This window comes from Eulemur rufifrons, chromosome 16 (genome assembly GCF_041146395.1).
Source record: "Eulemur rufifrons isolate Redbay chromosome 16, OSU_ERuf_1, whole genome shotgun sequence".
NCBI classification, from domain to species: Eukaryota; Metazoa; Chordata; class Mammalia; order Primates; family Lemuridae; genus Eulemur; species Eulemur rufifrons.
In genome coordinates this window covers 87,279,293-87,302,318 of record NC_090998.1, presented here as the reverse complement: position 1 = coordinate 87,302,318, position 23,026 = coordinate 87,279,293, and the positions used below count along the sequence as shown (strand labels likewise).

At 54.5% G+C, this 23,026-nt stretch overlaps 2 protein-coding genes and 1 pseudogene across 3 annotated transcripts; all 3 read right to left on the bottom strand.

The window, feature by feature from the left end:
* Positions 1 to 3,445: 3,445 nt before the first annotated feature.
* GCAT (glycine C-acetyltransferase) lies at positions 3,446 to 9,656 on the bottom strand. 2 transcript variants are annotated; one of them, XM_069489612.1, is made up of 9 exons: positions 9,430 to 9,644; positions 7,891 to 8,096; positions 6,513 to 6,614; positions 5,937 to 6,083; positions 5,297 to 5,451; positions 5,077 to 5,159; positions 4,705 to 4,876; positions 4,223 to 4,344; positions 3,446 to 3,953 (listed from the first exon to the last, which is right to left on the bottom strand). In XM_069489612.1, exons 1-9 carry the CDS (start codon positions 9,623 to 9,625, stop codon positions 3,802 to 3,804), a joined length of 1,335 nt encoding a protein of 444 aa, XP_069345713.1. In that variant the 5' UTR covers positions 9,626 to 9,644; the 3' UTR covers positions 3,446 to 3,801. The 2 variants fall into 2 exon arrangements, with proteins under 2 accessions (XP_069345713.1, XP_069345714.1); XM_069489613.1 differs by having other exon boundaries at positions 3,448 to 3,953; positions 7,891 to 8,021; positions 9,430 to 9,656.
* A 1,233-nt stretch (positions 9,657 to 10,889) lies between these two features.
* On the bottom strand, positions 10,890 to 12,320 carry H1-0 (H1.0 linker histone). Its single transcript, XM_069489623.1, has one exon. It carries the CDS (start codon positions 11,992 to 11,994, stop codon positions 11,410 to 11,412), a length of 585 nt encoding a protein of 194 aa, XP_069345724.1. The 5' UTR covers positions 11,995 to 12,320; the 3' UTR covers positions 10,890 to 11,409.
* Positions 12,321 to 17,444: 5,124 nt separating this feature from the next.
* On the bottom strand, positions 17,445 to 17,898 carry LOC138397336 (oligosaccharyltransferase complex subunit OSTC-like; annotated as a pseudogene).
* Positions 17,899 to 23,026: the final 5,128 nt, after the last annotated feature.

Below are 23,026 nucleotides of genomic sequence, written 5' to 3'. Positions count from 1 at the left end.
GCCCACTCTGGGCACTCCCACCTCCTGTGGCCCTGTCTGGTGACTCCACCCCCTATCCTTTCCCTCGAGACTCTGAGCAGGGCTCCAGTCCAAGTTTAAAAAGGATTCCTAGTCTTGAGTGGGGTTTCTTAGGCTGGGAAACCAGGACATGAGTCCCCTTTCTACAGACTTCAGGTAGAACCGCTCCCCTCAGGCCTTGCAAGTCCCCAGATACCCATTTCCTTCCCTAAGCTCTTTCCAGGGGCTTAGTCCAGCTGGTGACCAGATGGTTTATGTACCTGCCCAAAGAGTCTAGCTTCAGCCTGAGGGCAGCAGGGAGCTAGTGAAGGTTCTAGAGCAGGGAGGTGACCTGCACAAGTTTATTATGGGATGAAAAGGATGGATAGAGGGAGAGAGATTTGATGAGTGACCTGCTAGGAGCCTCTTGTCCAGCCAAGAGCCAAAGAGGCTAATAAGTCCTGGTGAATGGCTGTGTGATTCAGTCACCAGGTTCAGGCAGAACCCACATTGCCAGATGCTTCCAGAGGGTTAAGGAGGCTAGCACCTGGGGAGCGAGGTGCACTGGATTTAGCAACATGGAGACTGTTAGAAAACTGAACAAGTGTAGTGAGGGCAAAAGGCAGTTGGCAATGAGCTAAGGAAGGGAGAGAAGAGGTGGCAGGGACTGAATGTCTGTCTTTTTAAAAGCTGGGGGTGGGGGGGGAGCATCCAAAGGGGGAGCCTGTGAAAGGGAAGAGAAAATAGGGCGGGGCACAATGAAGCCAGGACTTGCATTCAAGGTCTGAGGAGCTGGGCAAGAGACTCGTTATTTACTTATTTATTTATCTGAGACAGAGTCTCTCTCTTTTTGCCCTGGCTAGAGTGCCGTGGCATCAGCCTAGCTCACAGCAACCTCAAACTCCTGGGCTCAAATGATCCTCCTGCCTCAGCCTCCCAAGTAGCTGGGACTACAGGCATTCGCCACCATGCCCGGCTAATTTATCTATATATATTTTTAGTTGTTCAGATAATTTCTTTCTATTTTTTAGTAGAGATGGGGTCTCGCTCTTGCCCAGGCTGGTCTCAAACTCCTGACCTCCAGCGATCCTCCCGCTTCGGCCTCCCACATTGCTAGGATTACAGGCATGAGCCACCGGGCTGGCCAGGAGACTCTTCAGAATAAGCTCCTTGAAGATCCCTGGGATTGTCACCCACCCAGATGCAGAGAATCCTCGAATTTTTAAAAGCAGAGACTCATGGAATTGAAACTATTAGGAATCTGATCTGGACTCTCCAAACCTAAATTCGCAACCAACAGAGTTGAATTGAGGAATTAGAATTGTAGAATTCGATGACTGCTGAGCAGCAGAATTGTAGGATTCTAGACTCGATGTGGTGGGATCTGAGAACTATTGACAGATATCCACAACCACCTTGCCTGAAAGTAATGCACCGTTAGACTCCCAGAAGCCTGGTCGAATGTGCGTGCCTGAACCGTGGAACGAGCTGGAAAGCCCGTGAGAGATCCATGACACTTTGTCCTTCCGCCGCTTGGGAGCACCCTGCCTGCAAGGCCCCTCCTCGCCCAGGGTTGGTCAGTACTAGGGCAAAGAGCTCCCAGCAGCGGCAAGGCTGAGCTGATAGGAGAGCAGAGGTGGAAGAGAAGGAAGGAGGGAAGCCGGAGGCGATCAGAGAGAGCGCGGCTGTGGGGCAGGCTGGACGAGCGCGCCGTCATGGCGCGAGCCTAATTGTGCCACCCCCTCCCCTCGCTCCTACTGCTGCTCCAGGCGACCGCAGCCTTGAACACGGTGCCTGACTCAAGAGAACGTGCGTGGTGCGCCTGGGAGCGAGTCCCAGAGCCCCTGGCTCCGCAGGACACGGACTTGCGGCTAACCGGCGCCGGCCCTTGGACCAAGCACGGCCCTATGGCTGGTCGCAGGCGTCGGGTGACTATGAGGGCGCGCCCACACTGAAACACGTGCGCCAAGAGCGGCTGCTGCGCGTGCTGGGCACCTCCTGCGACCCCGGCTGGCTGTGTGCTCTGAACCGCGAGCTGGCCGACGGCGTGCAGCGCCACCCTGGCCCGCTGGCCCTGGAGGTCACGGGGCTGCCGCTGCCCGCTCTGCCCGCCGGCGAACGCAACGCCAGCGGCGGCGCCTGGGGGCTGCCACAGGATGCAGGGCGCGTTCTGCACCGCAGGTTGATGGGGCCTCGCCTCGTACCACTTCATGTCGGCGTGGCCCTGCTGGGTACGCCACACCGTCTGAGACACTTCGACGCGCGGCTTCTTTTGGCCGCCCGGCATAACCTGCTGATTGTGCAGGCCACACATGAAGCCAAAGGCCGCACTGCTGGTTGAGTCCCGGGCTGCTGCCAGGTGTCCTACCCGGCGGAGGCCTGCAAATGTTCCTACCGCTGATGTGGCCACCGCTGCCCTCCGCCTGGCTGCGTTCCACTCCCCACCCTCAGAAGCTCTGAGACCCAGGCCCAAGCTCCTCCGGGTCGCAGGCTAGGATTCCTACAATCCCAGCTTTGAGGTCCCGCAGAACCGGGTAGGAGCCGCCCAGACCGTCCCTCCCAAGATGTCTGGGCAAAGGGGCGACCGGAGGAGCAGGACGGAGACTTAGGTCTGGTTTCCGGTCGTTATTGATAGGTTTTTCACCCTCTCTGCCCCAAGCAAACTGCGGGCTTCCCAAGGCCACACCACGCCCAGTTGGAACTGCGATGACTCAGAACCCACTCTCCACCCCCATCCACACCGGGTGCCCAGAGCGCTGAGCAGGGAAGGCGATGGAGAGATCCGTCCCCCCCACGCGCAGTGCCTGTGGGACCAGGGGAGCGGCTAGCCATAGTGAGAGAAAAGGGAGAATGGGGCCTTGGCAGCAGCAAATTATCCCGCCCAGACAACCGCTGTCCAAGGCCCCGGGAAGGGGGTGGGAGGATGAGGCGGGGGCGGGGCGAGCCGGCGGCGGCAGCGGCCGGGACCTGAGCTCGCCGCGCCCCCTGGCGGCTCACCACGAGGCCACAGCCTTGGAAAGAGCAAGATGGAAGGGCCCCAGATCTCAACGTGGGAGAGTGGGTGGGGTGTGGGGACTCAAGCAACACAGGCTTGGGGCTTCCCAAGTCAGGCAGGGACAAAGCGGGCGAGAACACAGGGTTCGACTGACAGTGTCTTTCCCAGTGGTGATCCACATTCTTTTCTTTGGGGCCTGAATCCTCCGCCTCTCCTCCCAAACATGGGTTTGGGCACCCAGCTCCAGCTAGCTGTCTCCATCTGGGCAGCTATGGGGAGCAGAGGCGGTGGCGTTCACCAAGGCTAGACCTGGGTGAACTTGCTCTCTACCCTCCAGGCATCTTTGTCATCGGGTTTAGCTACCCAGTGGTCCCCAAGGGCAAGGATCTGGGTAGCAGAGTAGCAGGTGGGTGGCAGGCTGGTTCTTAGCTACTCGCCACAGCAACATGGACTCCAGCTGAGCCAGACGGTGGCCCCTGCCAACTCCCAGATGCCTGGGTCCCCTTTAATTTTGGGGAGGAGGTCAGCTCTGAGAGATAGAGTCCTCAGGAGCCTGCCCCGAGAGCTTGAGCGTCTGCCTGATTCTTCAACAGGGCCGGGCCTACTTGGAGAGAATAAAACAGACCAAAGCATGACGGCCAGTTTTCACGCTTGTTCCACATACTCAGAGCCATGAGCACAGTCCTCGTCCCCGCCTGGCCCTAGGACTCTGGTTCAGGGCTCAGAGCTTCTAGTCTGGGCCGATCAAAGACCTCCTTTGTCTCTGTGATGGTAGATGGCCCTCGGCGCTGCTTGTCCCTAGCCAGAGCTCAGGGCAGTGCCCCATGCAGCCGCCCCACTTCCACAAAGGCTTCCACGCAGCGGTCGATGTCTTCTTCGCTGTGTACTGATGAGATCTGTACCCGGATCCGGGCCTTGCCCTTGGGGACCACTGGGTAGCTAAACCCGATGACAAAGATGCCTGGAGGGTAGAGAGCAAGGGCATGCCAGAGCCAGACAGGCTTTGGGGACATGACACACAGCTCCTACTTTTCTGAGGTGCACAGAGGGCAAGGGAGCTGCCCAAGTTCTCAGACTTGGACCCGAGTCACGGCCTGGGGTTTTCGAGCTTGGACAGCAGGTTTAAGAGAGGTACAGGGTGGGAGAAAGGGGGAATATTCACAGTCAAGGGGACTCCCTCTCTTTTCTCATTAGGACCCACCCCCGGTTCTCTCATCCCAGTGCCCTTACCTCTCTTTAGCATGTCATCCGCCATGCAAGAGGCCAGCCGGGCATCCCCCAGCATCACAGGGCAGATGGGGTGACTGGCTCCTGAGATGGTGAAGCCAGCAGCCTCCATCTTACTGCGGAACCTGTGGGCACAAGCCGAGTGTCACAGGTCACTAGGGGGCCATAGAGCATTCACACCAGCTCCTGATGGGCCCAAGGCCCAAGATCTGTGCTCAAGTCTGCAAAAGGGACCAACAGAGAGTTACAGACCCCAAGAGGCAGATGGGAGCCAGGCAGAAGAGAAAAGGAGGCAGGAAGACAGGATTGACAAGAGGGAGACACGAGTGCACGGAGGAGGAGGCAGAGACAGAGAGAAGAGGGAGGTGGGCAAGTAGAGGCAGACCCTGTGGGCATGGAGCCATCTATGGGCCTGCGCAGGCACACAAGGCAGTTCTCACCGTGTCCCCCACCCCAGCCTGCCCCACCCCAGCTGGGACCCGCACCGCTGGGTCTTGGCAACCATAGACTGGACGATGGCATTGCTCTCCATGAGCAGGTCCAGAGCCTTGGAGGCACAGCCAACAACAGCAGGTGGCAGACTGTTGGAGAAGAGGTAGGGTCGGGAGCGCTGTCGTAGCAGGGACACCAGGGGTCCGGGCCCCGTCGTGTAGCCCCCTGAGAACAAGGGGAAAGGTGGTGGTGGGAGGAGGGGTCAGTCAGGGGTCGGTTATGGTTCAGGAGCCAGTGCCTTGCCCGAGGCCCTCCTGAGTACAGTCCATGCCGCCCTCTTTGCAGCCCCACGCCTGCCCTCCCCACCTCCCCACGACCCCTCCAGGGCCCTTCATGTAGGTAAGAGGACACGACCCAGCAGGCACCTGCTGCTCCGCCCAGTGCTTTCCCCAGGGTAGAGTTGATGATGGTGACCTGGTCCATCACGCCCAGTAGCTCATCCGTGCCCCTGCAAGGGAAGCTGTCACTGCTGCCACTGACTCCCTGAGAGCCCAGGGGTCATAGGTCAGGGTGGGGGCTGGCCTCTCCATTTCCCATCCACCCTCAGAAGCCCAACCCCAGGCTTTAGGTGCCATGTGCTCCCACCGTCCCGTGGGCCCCAAGAAGCCAGTGGCATGGCATTCGTCCACAAAGACCAGGGCACCATATTGAGAGGCGAGGTGGCAGATCTCTTGCAGGGGTGCGACGTCACCATCCATGGAAAATGCTCCATCGGTAGCCACCAGGCGCAGCCGATGCTTCTACAGGGTAGACGTGAGCAGTTGGTGGGTAGTGTCACGAGTTGGGTCAAACTACCTGTCCCTTGTGCTACTTGGGGGTCTGAGAGCTCACCCTCCCCAATGACCAGCACAGAGGAGGGCACATAGGGGCACCCTCTCTCTCACTGGTGCCTTTCTCCGCCTCACCATCCCCACACTCAGCCCTGGGCAGTGAGGGTGGTCTCAGGTCTCGCTCTCCTGGGTAAGGTCCTATCCCCAGGCCCACCCCAGTTTATGCCTAGCAGGGGCCTGACACACAGCAGGTGCTGGCTAAAACTCAAGGCAGCATGGTGCAATGGAATACAGCTTTGGGTCTGAGGGATCTGGGTTCAAATCTTGGCTGTTTCAAACTTTTAGGCTGTTGATCTGTGAGTACGGAGGAAACCTCTCCAAGCTTCTTTTCTTCACCGCCAGGAAGCTGACGGTAAGCCCAGGGCTTGGCCTGGGACCCTTGGGCCTTGGCCCACCTGGGCCTCCTGAAGCTTGGCTTCTAGGTCAGCCATGTCCAGGTGGCGATAGCGGTACTTGTGGGCCTTGCAAAGACGGATGCCGTCGATGATGGAGGCATGGTTCAGCTCGTCTGACAGGACTGCGTCCTCAGGGGTCAGCAGGGCCTGGAGGGGGCAGTTAGGGTGGAGCCATCACCCAACCACTTTGGGGTTCACCCTCCCCTGTGACTCCCCCTAAGTCAAAATTTCAGTGCCAGCCAGGGCATTCCTCTGCTTTGATTTAGGTCCCCAGTTCCCCAATACTGAGCTGGACCAGGGCCCTGCTCTTACCTCACTAGAGCAGGTAAGAACATGTTTGGTGAGTGCCAGGCCCCTGCCATCCCCAGCCTTTTTGCCCACAAAATGCTCTGGAAGCTGCACTTCTTCAAGCCCCAGGATTCCTCCTGGAGCACCCAACCTTGACCTCCACAAGAAATGGGCTCTGGAGCCTCTAGGCACGGCAGCGGCATCCTGCCAGGTTCTCCTGACTGCCCACCCTCGAACCTTCCGCAGCCTAGCCAGCCCCTCCAACTCCCGCCCACAGCCCCCCTATACCTCAAAGAGGCCGGCGTTGGCATCGAAACAGCTGGCATAGAGGATGGCATCCTCCCGCTGGTGGAAGCAGGCTAACTTTGCTTCTAGATTCTTGTGGATGCTCTGAAGAAGTGAGTGAGACAGGTGTTAATGCCTGTGGGGCCACAGTGGACAAGTCCTAGAGGACAGAGGCTTAGAGGGCCACAAACAGACCCAACCCAGAAGGCCTGCAGCCTCAGCCTCTCCCATCTTTCTGTACCAGACAGGTTACCCCAGAGCCAACTGGAGTCTAGCAGGTGGCGCCCACTGAGGAGGTAGGGACTTGCTCCGTCTCCCTTCCCAGGCGGATCTTGATTTTGTAATGGGCATCTAATGGTGGAATTATGGGTACTGATGGGGAAGGAAGATGTATCTTCCTAATATCAAACTGAGTGCCTTTTTTGGTTGCCTATGGGTGAAGAAAAGGATTACATAAGTAACTCTGGGTTCATCTGGGCTTCTAATTCTTGGATTGAAAGTTGTTTGGTCTAGGTGATGGTTTTGTTGGAAAGTGCCTAGATGGGAGTCAGCAGTTCTGCCTCTGACATTCATCTCACCTGCACCTTTCTGAAAGGACAGGTAATAAAAATCACAAGTAGTCAGGAGCAGGGACTATTGAGCAAAGCTACTGTGTTCAAATCCCACCATGACAAGCTATGTGCCTCTGGGCAAGTCCCTTAACCTCTCTGGGCCTCAGTGGCCTCATCTCAACAACAGGGATAAGAATAGCACCTATCACTTAGAATTTGTATAAGGATTGAGTTAATACTTAACAATGTAATTAAAAAGAGTACCTGGCACATAGTAAGCACTACGTAAGTTTCATGTTTATAAAAGTTTATTTCATAACATTTGCAAAATAATGGTCAGTATTTATTGAGTGCTACTATGTATCAGGTAGTGTTCTAAGCATTTCATACATGTATTAACTCTTTAATTTGTAGTGATCCTGTTAAGTACTATTATCCTCATTTTACCAGTGAAGGAATGGAGACAGAGGTTAGGACTCTGGCCCGCGGCAACGGACTCAATAATTGAGACAGCACTGGAAACCAAGTCGGGCAGAACAGCTGCAGGACTCTCCATTCAATCCTTGCCCTCTACTTTTCTTTCCCTCTAGAGGGACGGGTGTGAGGAACTCTGTTCTGCAGGTGGGGAAACGGATCCTCAAAAAGGTAGTTTCTTGCCCCCAGGCTTCTCAGCAAAACAGAGGCCTTTCCTCAGACTTTCTGTTGGACAGCTCTGAGCTACCAGTGGGCCCAGAGCCTCGGGATGAGCTGAGCTGGCTAAACCAGCCCTGCTGACTGTCAGAAGCAAGCAGCTGGGGTCAGTTCCCGCACCCTGCAACACCGATGTATACCTGGGTCCCGCAGATGAAGCGGACAGAGCTAAGGCCGGCTCCAAACTCCTCCAGAGCCTGCAGACCTGCCTGGATCACCTCAGGGTGGCTGCTCAGGCCCAGGTAGTTGTTGGCACAGAAGTTAAGGATTCCTGAGGTGGGAGAGAGATGGACACAGCAGCTCAGGCAGGGCAGGGGCAGGCCTGGAAAGATGATAGTGCCAGGCCCTGAGGAAATGAACCTAGATTCACCCTTAAGGAGGCAACAACCACACAGTATGATCCATACTGGGACAAAGGCCAGGATGGGGAGCTGGGAGTCTCCGGGAGGCAATGAATCCAACAGCTACACGAGAGGGAGTGTCAGCACTGCACCTTGCAGAATGGAAAGTTTACACTCTGGCTTTGAATCACATTCTACCCAAAGGGGAACCCAGCCTTTCCTCGCAGGCTTCTCCTGTTCCTGAAGACCACCATGGCCCCTCATCTGGGTAAAAGAGAGCTGGGTCAGATGCCCGCTGCAGTATTTGAACTACATAGTTTATAATACTGTGCCGTCTGGTACAGAATTGTATTCCCAAAGTAGGGGTGCCTCTGAGACCCTAGGCTCTGAATTTTAAAGTCCAAAGTGAACACAGCTGACTAAGGAGGGGAAGGTTCACACTTCTTGACAAAGGCAAAAACAGGATGAGGCCTTAAGTGTCCTAATTTCCCATCTTTTGGCCTGTTCCAAGCTTCCCCTGGGATTTCCTGGAACCTCCACTTTACAAATGAGTACAACAGCACCAAAGATTCCAGCTTATTTCCTGGACAGAAGGCAGGTTTGGGGGCCTGTTGATACCAGCACTCCGCTGCAGCTCAACATAAGTAAGAGGGACAGTGACCGCTGGTTAGAATGAAAGGAGGGAGACCTGGCAGGGCCAATTCATCATGTGATTTCTATGGCAGCCCTGGGACCCCTTGCTCATTGTGACTTTGGTCAGGAAGTTGGCCTCTCTGGCGAGTTAGGCTATGTTGCAGCTTTAATATCCCAGCTCTGCCTGCAGCTAGCTGGGGGATTTGGGGCAAGCCACTTCACATCTCTGGGTTTCAACTTCTTTGTCTGTAAAATGGAATTAGTCATTCCTGCGTTTAGAGGTTAGCAGGAGTCCACCTGCAGCAATTAGGAGAGGCCTTCACAAAGCAGCTGCTTAAGAAACGCGGGGTTTCTTTTGTTGCTTTCCTACCACCCTCCCTTGAAGCGGCACAGTAGGAGCCAGCTGGGTGTCTCTCTCTTTTTCTCACGTTCTCCTGGGGCTGGGTCTTGGTCCAGCCCTGCCTCTGAACCAAAAAGGTGCTCAAGGACACATCACCTCCCTCCCTCGAAACGGGTTTAATTAGTTAGACTTAACACTGGGAAGCCATAAAGCCTGCCAGAGAGGTGGCAAGGGGACCAGTAGCTATGTGTGCAGGTGCCACCCAGCCACCCACCCCCGTCTCCAGGAGCTGCATTCAAGCGCAAGCCCGGGCAGGGCCCTGGAACACCCGGCCAGGTCCAACGACTCCCGGAAGGGGGATTTACCTCTGGAGACCCCGTCCACGTGGATGAGCGGCCCCTGACGGGATGTGATGACCCGCTCACTCTTCCAGGTGCCCGCCCCGCGAATCCCTTCCAGTTCCGCCTCCAGGATGTCTCGCAGCTGGGCCAGCGCTGACTGCGCGCGGCGGCCGCGGGGGGCTCCGGAGAGCGCAGCACGCCAGACGCCACCAGCCCACATCGCGCCCTCCTCGCCCAGCGCGCCTGCCCGCTGCAGTGCCTTGCGCACCGCCTGGTCACGTGGCCGGGGGCCGGGCCCCGGCAGCCAATCGGAGCGAGAGGCGGGCCAGGACGGGTGGGCGGGTCCGGCGGGATCCGCCAAGGACGAAGTGGATTGACTTGTAAGTTGAGACTGGCGAGGTCCCGGTGGCGGAGGAAGTCGCGTCAGGGCCCAGCCCACCGGACTCTCCACCCCATTCCCACACACCCACCTCTCAGGGGGAAATGGGGTGCTTTCTGAACCCCGAAGGCAGGAGTGTAGAAGCAGGCTGAGGAACGTTCTGCTCCTTCCAGCCCGAAGGTTTCCCGGTTTCCGTCCTGCTCTTGGAACCCTCCCCCCATTCTCAGGTGGAAAAGCCCCAGGGTCCCCGGTGCCCGCCCACGCGACCGCTCCGCATTCTGCTCCAGTCTTAAAAGTAAGGAAAAAATAAACCAGTCAGGTTTTTTCCTTTTCCAATTTTATTTTATTTTTTTTAAATTACAAAGACAGCAAATTTTTCCCGGCACAAATAACACTTGTTTAAAAAAAAAACGGGGGGAGACGCGCAAGTGCGCGATTTTCGTATATAATTAAAATTAAGAGAAAGACAACTGTACAGGTTTTTTCTCCCAGCTCCCGGGTGTGAAACATAAGTACTAGTCCTAGATGTGTGTATATATGTGTGTGTGTAATATACACATGCACACAGACCTAGCTCTGTAAAGCTACTTAGCAAATTCAAAATTGACTGCAGTATGTCTTACTGTCCACTCCCCACCCACTCCCCTCCCCCTCCCCAGCTACAACTACTTATAAAAGACTCCTAAGTAAAAACGGGTCAGCAGGTTAAGTGGCTGTTGGTGGGACTGGAGCCTCTCCAGACCAAGCAAAACCACCGCTTGTACAGGAGGAGCAAAAAACTAAAGGAAAATAAAAAGTCTTCCTGGGACACAATCCACCAACTGTGTGGAAAAACCCAAGTTTCAACAGGGCACACTGAGGCACTTGGCTGACACTCCCCACCCTTCCCCCAAAGTTTCCACTCCCGGTTATTAGGAGACTTTGCCGAAGCCACAAAGAGCGCCCCAATAGGTAGTTCCTAAGCTGACTGGGAGAAGCCAGCTGTCACTTTGCCTCCCTTTCCCCCAGCTCTTTCCCCAAGACAACAGAGAGGGCACAAGGGCAGACTAACCGAAGTGAGAAGGAAACTGGGTTTTGGACCCCCCTCTGCTCACCACCAGGAGATGGAAGTCAGCCCCGGGACGGTTTTTTTTCCACCTCCCTCTTTTGCCCACTTGCTGCTGCCACCTCTCTCCTCTCCCCCAAAGGCTCTGAAACTCACAAGGGGTGCCCAACTGGAAGCTTGCTGGCCTTAAAGATACTCCTACTAACCTCACAATTCCTGGGCTCACTCTCATCTCACCAGAACAAACTGCTTTGCTGCTTCTCTCCTCCCCATCTTCATAAAAAACAAACCATCTAACAAAACACACAAACCCACCAAAATCCCTAACCCGTAAGTAGCTTAATAACAAAACAAAATGTAAATACATTCTCATCATTACAGAGGTGAAACTTGTTGCTGTCCTTGCACAACTGGTTAAGGAAAACCAGATTATTCTGTAATTTCTGAGAAATCCAAATTCTGTCTCTTAAAAAGTCAGAACAAAAGTGGGCAAAGGGGTGCAGATGAGAATCAAGAGAGAAAAAGGACAAAAGTATTTACAGAAAATAGGAAGGAGTGTCCACAAAAAAAGGCTTCATTGTCACTTCTTGCCGGCCCTCTTGGCACTGGACTTCGCTTTGGGCTTCACCGATTTGGCCTTCTTAGGCTTGGATACCTTGACTGGCTTGGCTTTGACAGTCTTGGGTTTTTTGGTTTTCCTGGGCGTGGCAGCCGGCTTCTTCTTGGCCTTCTTGACTGGGGTGGCTTTGGGTTTCTTGCTTGGGGCTTTGGAGGCTGCAGCCTTCTTGGGCTTGGCTGCCTTCTTTGGAGTGGCCACCTTCTTGACTTCCTTCTTGGTCTTCTTGAAGGCCACTGACTTCTTGGGCTCGTCGCTCTTGGCCAGCCGGAAGGACCCCGAGGCACCTACTCCTTTGGTCTGCTTGAGGACACCAGTGGTGACCAGACGCTTTATGGACAACTTGATCTGCGAGTCGGCGTTCTCACCCACCTTGTAGTGGCTCTTGATATACTTCTGGATGGACTGGCGTGAGGAGCCAGCGCGGTTCTTCTCCGCCTGGATGGCAGCCACGATCATGTCTGAATATTTGGGGTGGTCTGTGGACTTCTTGGAGGCCTTGGCCCTCTTAGGCTTGGCCGCAGGAGTAGACGTGGAGTTCTCGGTCATGGTGGCCTGCCTGGTCTGGCTGTTGAAAACGCTTTCCAAATGGCCAGCCCTCGTCGGAGGCTGAGCGAAGCCTGCCTGGGGACCTGCTCTCGGGCCCCTGACTACAGAGCCAGTCCGAGTCCGGCTCCCCGGGATGCGGGCGAGGAGGAGTTGCTGCTTCCCCTCCCCGGCTTGGGTGGCCGGAGGGCTCGCTAGACCGGCTCTGCGTGGTCCCACCCCGCCGGTATGTCGCCCAGTCTCAGCGCCTGGCTCTGGCTCTGCCTCCGCTTCTGCTTCTGCCTCCGCCTCCTCTGCCTCCTTTTTCCCAGCTCCGCGTCTGGCGCTCGGGCGGCGCATCCGGGTATTTAGCGGCGGCGGGCGGACCGCGGTGAGGACAGGGCTGCTGGCTGCCTGCTCCCGGCCCGGAATGGCGCCGCGCCGCCGCCATCTGTGTTTCTTCCGCCTAGCAAATCTGACCTTTCCTCTCGATCCCGGCCTTCTTGCTCCCTGCCGCCGTCCGAGGCCGCTGCCTGGCTCCCTGGGCTTCCTTGCTGGGCGGCCCGCCGACCCGGCAGCCGCTCCCCGCGCCCGCCACGCGCCCCAAACGGCGCCGAGGACCGCTGGTGTGTTGGCACATTTCCCCTTTGCGGGGGTCTGGCTCTGCGGGGCTGGGGAGCCCTGGTGAGGGAAACCCCCCGTAGCAAAGCTCTCTCCTGGGGCTACCGGTTACCCCGCTCCCGGCCCGCTGCGGGGCCCCCCAGCCCAGTGGAGCAGCCGGAAAGTGACCCCAACTAACACACACTGCCTGGAGCTGGGCGACTCCCAGCCCGGCCCAGCCGGGACAGGGGGGAGGGGTCGCTCCCCCGGGGTCCAGTCACCTCTCGGGGGTCACCCTGCCACCAGCCCCCCCACACCCCTACCCCTCTCTGTCCATGAGGCCCCCATGAAAACATTCCCTGGAAGAGTTGGAAGGGCACTTTCAAACTTTGTCCCTTCCCCCTCCTCTGTCCTCTCTCCCCCAGCATGGCCCCCTGGACCTCTGCATCGAGGTTCCCTCCTGAGACCAAACCCCCAGTGTTGCCCGGCCCCCCTGAGAGATGAGGAGGGGCCTCCCGGGTGGCGTCCTCTCGTCAAAGACCCCCATATTTCCCATATATCCTAACTGGAAATACATATATATGTCTCCCTCAGCCTGGGAGTTTTGAGGTGTCAGAGGCTGAGCTCACTGCCCCCCACCCCTGAGGCCCACTCTGGGGGTCTAGTCCCCCTCCCAAGGCTCCTTGAAGGCAGTGTGTGTGTATGTGGGGGGGTGCACTTCACAATGGAGGGCTGCCCCAAAGCCTCTAACCAGGGACCGTCCTGGGGGCCCCTAGGATGAGAGTCCCTGAGTGCTTGGGGGACTTGGGAAAACGGGGCGCTGAGGCAGAGGGAGAGGAGGGGGGTCATGTGCCTTAGGTTGTGACTAATCCTCAGAATGCGTAGTTATTCAGGGAGCCGTGGCGGGGACCACGGCCATTTTGCTGGGAAGATGCAAGGTCTTTGTTAAAATGTATACATCTTTTCCAGTGCGGCTCAGCAGGTATAGATGAGGCGGACACGGGGCGCCACTGACTGTAGGGAGTCCTGGGGCTCTGAGGGACTTTCGAGGCCCAGAGGCCAGCGAAAGGGACCCCAGAGACCCTTGGACCCATTGTCTGCGGCCAAGGTCCCGCTTGGTAGCGGCCCTGGGCTGAAATTCTGGGATGCTTGCTCCCTGTGCCCCCTCCCACAACAACCCCCCTTTTATTCCCTAAGCAAAGGGGCCCGTCACTCTTAAACAATACCGTGGGAGTGGGGGTTTGTGGGTCAAAATGATGAACGCATCTCCGGTATGGTCTGAGAGCTGTTTACAGACAAGGTGGCCTGCTGGGGACGGGGGAGGGGAAGAGGTTCAAGGGTTTAGCTGGGGGGACAGGATCCTAGCGGGGGTGGGGGTGGAGAGGTGGGGGTGGGGCTCCTACTGGACCTGGGAGTCTCAGACGCCAGTGCAAATTAATGCCCCCCCCCACACACACACCAAGGGATGGATTAATCCAAATGACTGGGGGAGGAAGGGCAAAGGGAAGCTCAAGACTTGGTGTCAGATGCCTTCTCCCTGGGCTTATCTCCGTGCACAGGCGGGGAAGGGAAGGCCAAGTTAGTTCAGAAGGTCAAGGTTCTTATTTTGATGATGTCAAGTACCCCGAAATTTCCTGACTTGAAAACACAACATTCTGTTGGGTTTGTTTGGTTTATTTTCAAAGACAATTCTCCGGGTTCCCAATAAGATCTGTTTGGGGAAATATGTCCCCAAATAGCCACCCCCCATATCCAAGATGTTGTTCCACCCTGCGCTCCCAGAGAGAGACATGTAAACGTGTCACTCTCCCCACCCCCACCCGTCACCCTCGTCTGTGGCTGTGTCTTAGAATAAGGACTGGATGAATCCAGTGACCAATGATGAATAATTGTATTTGAACAGCGCATTACAGTTTGCAAAGTGCTCTCCACCGGTTTCTTGATCCTTTGCGCCTCCTGCCTGTGATCACTGCCTCCATCACCCCCATTTTATCATGGAGGCCGCGGGATTTGGAAGGATGGATGGGGGAGCACTGTGAGGCTCAGCTCCCAGCGACCCCGGGCATTCATTTGTAGCTCTCACATTCCTTATTCCTGCGCATCCCCGCGACCTGTAAATTCCTTCCCGGAACTGAAGCCCGAATCGGGGGTGGGGTCGCCTTGGGTTGCGGGGTCTTCCAGCCCGCGGGCACCCCTTCTTCTTCCTGCCGGCGAGATTCACCGCCCCTTCTTCTGTTCAGGGAATTGGGTGGGAAGGGAGGGGTACCCCGGGGCTTGGGCGCTGAGTCCGGGGCCGCGGGGGGCAGGATCCCTCCAGACTGGCTTGGCCTCGGCTCGGCCTCGGCTCGCCCCGCGGACACTGCAGGGCCTGGGCCGCTTTTTGACTCTGGCTTGGCCCTACCCGGCCCCCGCCGAGCGCAGAGCGGTTTTCCAGCGGGCAGACGGCAGAACTCCCCCCCATCCCGCCCCGTTTAACGCGAGGCCCTTAAAAACCCGGGCGCCGCGAGCCGCGGGCAACTGCTCCTGGGAAATGTAGTCCCCGGCCCCGAGCCCCGCGCAGCGCCCCCAGCCCGCGACCCTGGGGCGCCCCGGGCGTGGGGAGGGCTTCGGACAGCTCAGGCCTCCCCGCTGTCGATGGATTGTAGGCCTCAGTTTCTAACCTGTCAAAAAGGGGCTTCTACCTCTGGGGTTAGTGTGAGGGTGAAACACAATCTTGCGTGGAAAAGTAGAAATCGCATTAGAATGCCAGAGTCATGTCCGTGTGTGTGTGTGTGTGTGTGTGTGTGAATAAGCATTACTGAACCCTTGACACATGACATGTCCATGTTACAGACAGGAGACTCCCTGGACACTTAATGACTCGCCCAGGACTGACAGGCTCCCTAGCCAATGTCCTGTCCATTGCATCATGGTGGTCTTATGAGACTTTGGCAAGACATCTGCTCATTCTGGGCTTTGGAACTCTAACATATTCTTTATGTGCCAGACACTGATATAGGCACTGGGATGTGGCCATCAACGACACAAGCACTCCCTGCCCTTGTGGAGCTGGCATTCTAGTGAAGAAGACAGCTACACAATAGACTACATAAAGAAGTAAATGCTACAGTATGTTGGAAGGTGGTCATTGCAAAGAAACACTTGTAGCGGGGCTGGGGTGGAGGTGGAGGGGGTTGGAGGCAGTGCTGAGTGGAGGTGTTTTGCAATTTTAAATAGGGTGGGCAGAGAAGCCTCAAGAAGGTGACATTTAAGCAAAGCTTTGAAGGAAGTAAGGGGGGGAGTCTTAGAGGAAAAATCTTCCAAGCAGAGGGAATAGCCTGTGCGAAGGCCCTGTGGCAGGAGTGTGCAGAGTAGCTGAATCAAGAAGGACAATGGAAGGAGATGTGCACCTCATGTAGGGTTTTGTGGCCCATTGTAGGGACTTTGGGCTTTTATTCTGAGTGAGATGAGAGCCATTGGAGAGTTTTAAGCAGAGGAGGGAATGTGATCTGACCCACAGTCAACAGTCAACCACAGTCAACTCTGGCTGCAGTATGGAGAAGAGGCTGCAAAGGGGGTGGGGGAGCAGGGTTTGAAGCCATTGCATCATTCAGGTGAGAGACACTGGATGAGGTGAGGTGCGTGGCCCAGCTGGCTGCAGTGGAGATGATGATCAAAGGGAGTGAAGCCAACAAAAGAGGATGGAGGACAGGGCCTGGGAACACCAGCGTGACACGGTGAGAGTGAGGTGGAGGCACCAGCAAAGGAGATCAAGAAGGAAGAACCATTGAGGAGGAAGAGGCCAACTCTGTCCAATGCCACTGGCCAGGGCAGCAAGGACCATGGTCCATCCTTGTGGAGTAGTGGTTGTCCTCATCGGGAAGATGAAGGTGTTTGACCAGAGGACCTCCCAGAGCCTTCGCAGCTCTCCCGGACTTGCAAACGGGCCTCTTGGAGCCGTGGGTTCAGCCTCCAGCTTTTCTTTCTCTTTTTTTTTTTATTATAAAAACTATTTAGGGCCGGGCGCGGTGGCTCACGCCTGTAATCCTAGCACTCTGGGAGGCCGAGGTGGGCGGATCGTTTGAGCTCAGGAGTTCGAGACCAGCCTGAGCAAGAGCGAGACCCCACCTCTACTAAAAATAGAAAGAAATTATATGGACAGCTAAAAATATATATAGAAAAAATTAGCCGGGCATGGTGGCGCATGCCTGTAGTCCCAGCTACTCGGGAGGCTGAGGCAGGAGGATCGCTTGAGCTCAGGAGTTTGAGGTTGCTGTGAGCTAGGCTGACGCCACGGCACTCACTCTAGCCTGGGCAACAGAGTGAGACTCTGTCTCAAAAAAAAAAAAAAAAAAAAAAAAAACAAAAAAAAAACTATTTATTTCTGCTGCTTTCATACGTCTTATTGTTCAGGCAACAGTCTTGCACACAGCTGTGAAATAATGTACCATCACACTATGTTCCGAGGCTAAGCACCGTAGGTGAGGCTGACCAGCTGTCCAAGTTCTAGGCTCATGGCCTCTTGCTTCCTGATTTCACATTCATTTCTCAAAATGGGAAATGTCATCTCCAAAAAATGTTAAGGGGGTTGTAAAAATAATCATTTTATTTAGTATTATAGACATGGAGTATATTTTAAGAAATGAAAAATTAAGAAAACGCCACTTAACATCTTTGGTACGTCAGTATAGGTCGGCAAGAAAAATACTGTGATAAACTTGTGTTTGATACCGAGAAGAAATTCTAGTCCAAGCTTTAATACACTTCACCAGGTGCTTCTTTTACTGCTGCTCTTCATTCTTTTCCACGTTTCATATTAGAGGATTGGTACAGCCTTTAAAACTTCATTAGCGGGAGCAAATCCAGTATCCTTTGATTTCTTCTCAAAAGGCACTCTAACTCATCAGATAGCCGGGCAGTTTCATTCTCGTGGATACTCTAGCCATGAAAAAACTCAGTAGCACACAGACGAATCCAATGAATAGAAGAAGAAATCTATTGAGTTTTGGGAATATTTGGTGCATTGGATGGGTCCAGGATTATGAACCTAAATCTCCCGTTGTAAACAGGAAGCTGATGCGAGTCCCTCCATAATATATTGTCCATTTACTCTGCAGGCCAAGAAAGCTACAGGCCTCTGATGCCCGTGTTCATCGTCATAGAGGCAACACTCGGAGGTTCAACAATAACATCCTAAATTATTCCTCGTGTGATGAGGAAGTAAGACACCACCACTAGAGCATACACCGGCACGGCCAAGGGCGTGCTCACCCAGGGCGGCTTCTTCAGCTTCCGGTTGAGACATTCGAGCACTAAGAATGGGACTCGGTACAAAGTCTCCATGTTGGGGGCAGCAGGGCCAGCTCTGGGCCAGCCTCCAGCTTTTCACCATCTTTCCTTTAGGGACAAGAGGCAGCAAGAACCTTGGCAAGGGGCTGGCCGGATGAGGGAAGGTTTCCCAGAAGGGGGCCAGGAGCTGGGCTTTGAAGGCCAAAGGCCAAGTAGAATTCCACAGGGAATGGTGGGCGTGGTGGTCCAGCCCGACGGAACAGCCTGGGCAAAGGCGTGGCTGTGGGAAGATGGGTGGTGACCTCGCTGGCAGGAGTGAGGTAGCTGAAGGGGCTGAGGCCAGGGTCATGCAGGAGGCCTGATGGGGAGGGAGCCAGGCCTGGCAGGTGGGCCAGGGGCCACTGGTGGTTTGTGCAGAGGCAGGAATGCTTGCGACACGCTGGGCTTGGCATTTCAGAAGGATCTCTGCTGCGGTGGGACAGGTGGCCTTGAGAGGGTGAGCCTAGTGCAGAGGTGCAGCCAGCTGTGGGGTGGGAGAGGACGGAATGGGTTTCAGAGACACCAAAGAGGTCAAATGGAAAAGTCTTGAAGAGAAGGATGAGGGAGAGAAAGCTCAAGGACTTGGACTTCCAGGTGTCCACAGGGGTGTCAGGATGTGATGCAGGGGAAGGAGAGGGGGCAACTCTGGCCACATTGGGTTTGCAGAGCCCAGAGAGGGCTCTAGGGGGAGATGTCCGTCCAGGAGGCAGCTGAGGAAACAGAGAATTGGAAAGATCCTTAACGAAGAGTCATCCCTCCTTGGAGAGAGTCCCAGGGAAGTATGGAGAGAATGGGAAGGGACCGTGAGCCCCCAGGATCCCTGCATTTCAGGATCAGGCAGGAGCTAAGAAAAGAAAAGAGGGAAGAGGAGGGGAGGGGAGGGGAAGAAAGGGAGAAAGGAAGGAAAAGAAAAAAAGAAAGAAAGAAAGAAACTGAGAGGAGGTGCGCAGAGAGCCAGAGCACTGCGATTACCCCGCCCGTCTGGAAATCCTAGCCAAGCTAGTCCAGCCCCTGGTCCACCTCTTCCCTGAGGCCCTGTGGACTTCCCGGCCTCTGGCCTAGTGCTTCCGAGAGAGCTCTTTGCCTTGCAGTGTAGTTCAGTGGTCTCAACTAGGGACAAAGTTGCACCCCCAGGGGACATTTGACAATGCCTGGAAACATTTTTGATTGTCACAACTGGGAGATGCTACTGGCATCTAGTGGATAGAGGCCTGAGATGCTGCTTAACGTCCTACAGGGCACCAGACAGCACCCCCAACGGTTATGTGGCCCAAAATGTCCACGGTGCTGGGGTTGGGAAACCGAGAAACCAAGTGTAAAGAAAACCTGTGGAGTCCGGGTTCCCTAGGGGTGGGGAATCCTGCCTCATGCCCTCTGCTGGTCCCCACGCCAAGCACAGGGGCTTTCGCATCAAAGATGCCCAGAGGATGGTAGCTGACACAGTGCGAGCTTGGCTGAGTGCTCCTCCTGGGATGGCCAGCTCATGCCAAGCACAGGCCTAATTTAAGACTCGTGAAATCTTCCCAGCAATCATGAGGGCTGGACACTTACTATTCCCAATTTACAGGTGGGGAAACTGAAGCAGAGAGGTGAAGTAACTTGCCCAAAGCCACACACCTTGTAAGGGACAGAGCTGGGTTTCACGCTAAGGTATGTCTGGCAACCAAGTCCAGTAACCGCTTTGCTTGCTGCTGCTTTGTAACGGACAAAAGCAGAAGGAAACCAGCAATGGATATGGGTTAGATGGCTGTTCAGACTGGTGGCTCAGGGGACAGTGGCCCTTTAACATCCTCTGTGACTGTCTTTCCTTCTCCTGGAAATGCTTGGAGTTAATAAATGATCACCACTGTCCTTAGATGAGGGACCCCTTACTTAATTTTGCTGAATAAACAAATGACTCTCTGTGTCCCTTTCTGGCAAACAGGTCACACGTTTTACCACAGGGGGAAACTCTGCAGATTTTTCTTCCTGGTGGGAGATCTGTCTTTGTTGAAGATGATGCTCACTGCTTTCCAAGATTCTTTCATTTTTATTTTTTAAATTGTGGTAAAACACACATCACATAAAATCTATCATCTTAATCATTTAAAAAATTGATACAAGGCCAGGCGCGGTGGCTCACGCCTGTAATCCTAGCACTCTGGGAGGCCGAGGCAGGAGGATTGCTCAAGGTCAGGAGTTCGAGACCAGCCTGAGCAAGAGCAAGACCCCCGTCTCTACTAAAAATAGAAAGAAATGATCTGGACAGCTAAAAATATGTATATAGAAAAAATTAGCCGGGCATGGTGGCGCATGCCTGTAGTCCCAGCTACTCAGGAGGCTGAGGCAGAAGGATCGCTTGAACCCAGGAGTTTGAGGTTGCTGTGAGCTAGGGTGATGCCACAGCACTCTAGCCTGGGCAACAGAGCAAGACTCTGTCTCCTCCCCCTCAAAAAAAATTAAAAATAGAAAGAAATGATTTGGACAGCTAAAAATATACATAGAAAAAAATTAGCTGGGCGTGGTGGCACATGCCTGTAGTCCCAGCTACTTGGGAGGCTGAGGCAAGAGGATTGCTTAAGCCCAGGAGTTTGAGGTTGCTGTGAGCTAGGCTGATGCCACGGCACTCCAGTCCAGGTGGTAGAGCAAGACTCTGACTCAAAAACAAAACAAAAACTCCTGGCCTCAAGTCTCAGGTGATCCTCCCGCCTCAGGCTCCCAGAGAGCTAGGATTACAGGTGTGAGCCATCACGGCAGGACCAATTTTCATCTTGAAAAACTGAAACTCGGCCGGGCGCGGTGGCTCACGCCTGTAATCCTAGCACTCTGGGAGGCCGAGGCAGGTGGATTGCTCGAGCTCAGGAGTTCGAGACCAGCCTGAGCAAGAGTGAGACCCTGTCTCTATTAAAAATAGAAAGAAATTATCTGGCCAACTAAAAAAATATATATAGAAAAAATTAGCCGGGCATGGTGGTGCATGCCTGTAGTCCCAGCTACTCGGGAGGCTGAGACAGGAGGATCGCTTGAGCTCAGGAGTTTGAGGTTGCTGTGAGCTAGGCTGACACCACGGTACTCACTCTAGCCCAGGCAACAAAGCGAGACTCTGCCTAAAAAAAACCTGAAACTCGCAGGGTGCAAGTTTACCCAGGCAAGGGTAAAGGGCAGCCCCTGTGTCTGGCAGGCCCTCAGACAAGGAGGAATCACAGAACTGAGTTGAGAGCAAGGGGCCCAGCACCCGGTTATGGCAGCCCCCCCTCCTGAGTGAGGGGCCATTCATCGCCGGTCCCCTTCTCCCTCCTCCCCCACCAACTCCTCCTTTGGGCCTTGCTCCCTTTGCCTCATGAGCCTTGGACTCCAGTGGGGGAGATGGGCACTGCTACCATTGTAATATGTGATTGTGACAAACGCTGAGGAGGAAGAGAACAAGGAGCTACGAGAGGGGGTGGCAGGTGGCTCGTGTAGATCAGGTGCCAGGCTATGTGGCTGGAGAGGGGACATGGAAGGGGAGCCATCACAGCACACGGGGCTTTAAGCCACACCATAAGGGGTTGGGATTTTTTTCTAAGTGCAGTGAGAAGCCAATGGGGGATTTTAAGCTTCATAAAATAATTAATTCAATTATTTTAAAATAAAATGTTATGTATGACATACATCATTCATAGAAGAGAGTATACAACATATGTACAATGCTGAAGCTGATATGGAAATAAACGCCTGTGTCCCTGTCACTCAGGTTAACGTAAGAAACACCCCAGTCCTGGGGAGCCCCTTCCCCCTCCTCCCTGCTTGCACCTCCTCGGCTACCCTGCAGTGGGGTAATAGTCCCTTTGCTTTCCTTTACAGTGTTACCATATATGTACTTATCCCCACACAATATGTTGTTTATTGTTTAGTTTTGCCTGTTTTTGGACCACATACAAATGCAGCCATACTGTGGGTAGTTTTGAGTGTGTGTGGCATGCTGCTTTCACTCAAAAAAAAAAAAATATATATATATATATATGGGCATATATATATATTTGGATAGAGGGTCTCATTCTGTCACCCAGGCTGGAGTGCAGTGGCACAATCATAGCTCACTGCAACCTCGAACTGCTGGGCTCGAGCGAGCCTCCTGTTTCAGCCTCCCGAGTAGCTGGGACTACAGGCGTGTGGCACCACCCCTGACTTCAATACTATATTTTTGATAGTCATCCACATTGGCGCAAGTAATTGTGGTTCATTCATTTTTGCTGCTATGGCCAGAGCACACATTGGTTTTGTAGAACATTTATACAATTTGGGGGTCCTTTAAAAAAACACGAAATTTTAATACATTAGGTAAACAATGAATGTCTATTAGAATGAGATATAATGAGATATACTCACAACAAATTATAAATTTTTTTAAAAGTTGAAAAATATCACAAGTGACACAAAATCCAGAAATCTAATATTTGTGTTAACTCTGACCCATATTGCTAGTGTTCCTCTCAGGGGCTGCAAGGGGCTTGGGCAAGGGAGCGACCCCAAGGCTTCAGCGTGGACAGCTTCGAGGTCAATGTGTCCCAGAACGTGGTGTGTTTCGCTCTAGGAGGAGAACACAGTTCGTCTCCATTCTCCATTCTCGCTGTGGTAGAAGGGCCCCCAAAGACGTCCACGTCCTAATCCCTGGAACCTGCTCAAATGTGCTGCGAGGTGGCAGGGGGCGAGGGCTGCAGGTGGAAGCAAGGCTGCTCGCCAGCCGACCTTGAGATGGGAGAATACAAGATCCTTAAATGGGGCAGAGGGCGCAGAAGAGTCAGAACCGGGGAGGTGGCGTCAAGAGAAAGAACCGCCTGACCACCGCTGACTTTTAAGATGGAAGGACCCGGTGAGCCACGGAATGTGGGCAGCTTCTGGAAGCTGGAAAAGGGAAAAAACAGATTCTCCCCTGGAGCCTCCAGAAGGAACGCAAACGGCAGACTTGTTGCCCTTAGTCCAGTGAGACCCACTGTGGACTCTGCCCCCCGGGTCTGTAAGGTAATCAGTGCCGGCTGTTTGCAGCCACCGACTTTGGGGTACTCGGTTGCAGTAGCAGCAACAGGAAACGAATCCACTGCTATTGGTGGGTACTTGGGTCGTGGCCAGTTTCTTGCTTTCCAGACAATGTTGCTGTGTGACTTTTCGACTGCAAACGTGCGGTGCAAAG

Excerpts from the sequence above, each read along its gene's own strand:
- GCAT (XM_069489612.1), bottom strand. The coding sequence starts at position 9,625 with ATGTGGGCTGGTGGCGTCTGGCGTGCTGCGCTCTCCGGAGCCCCCCGC. Across the intron at positions 5,160-5,296 it reads TTCTTGGGGCCCACGGGACG|GGGCACGGATGAGCTACTGG; the intron begins GTGGGAGCACAT and ends CTTCCCTTGCAG. Across the intron at positions 4,877-5,076 it reads AGCACTGGGCGGAGCAGCAG|GGGGCTACACGACGGGGCCC; the intron begins GTGCCTGCTGGG and ends CCTTGTTCTCAG.
- H1-0 (XM_069489623.1), bottom strand. The coding sequence starts at position 11,994 with ATGACCGAGAACTCCACGTCTACTCCTGCGGCCAAGCCTAAGAGGGCC.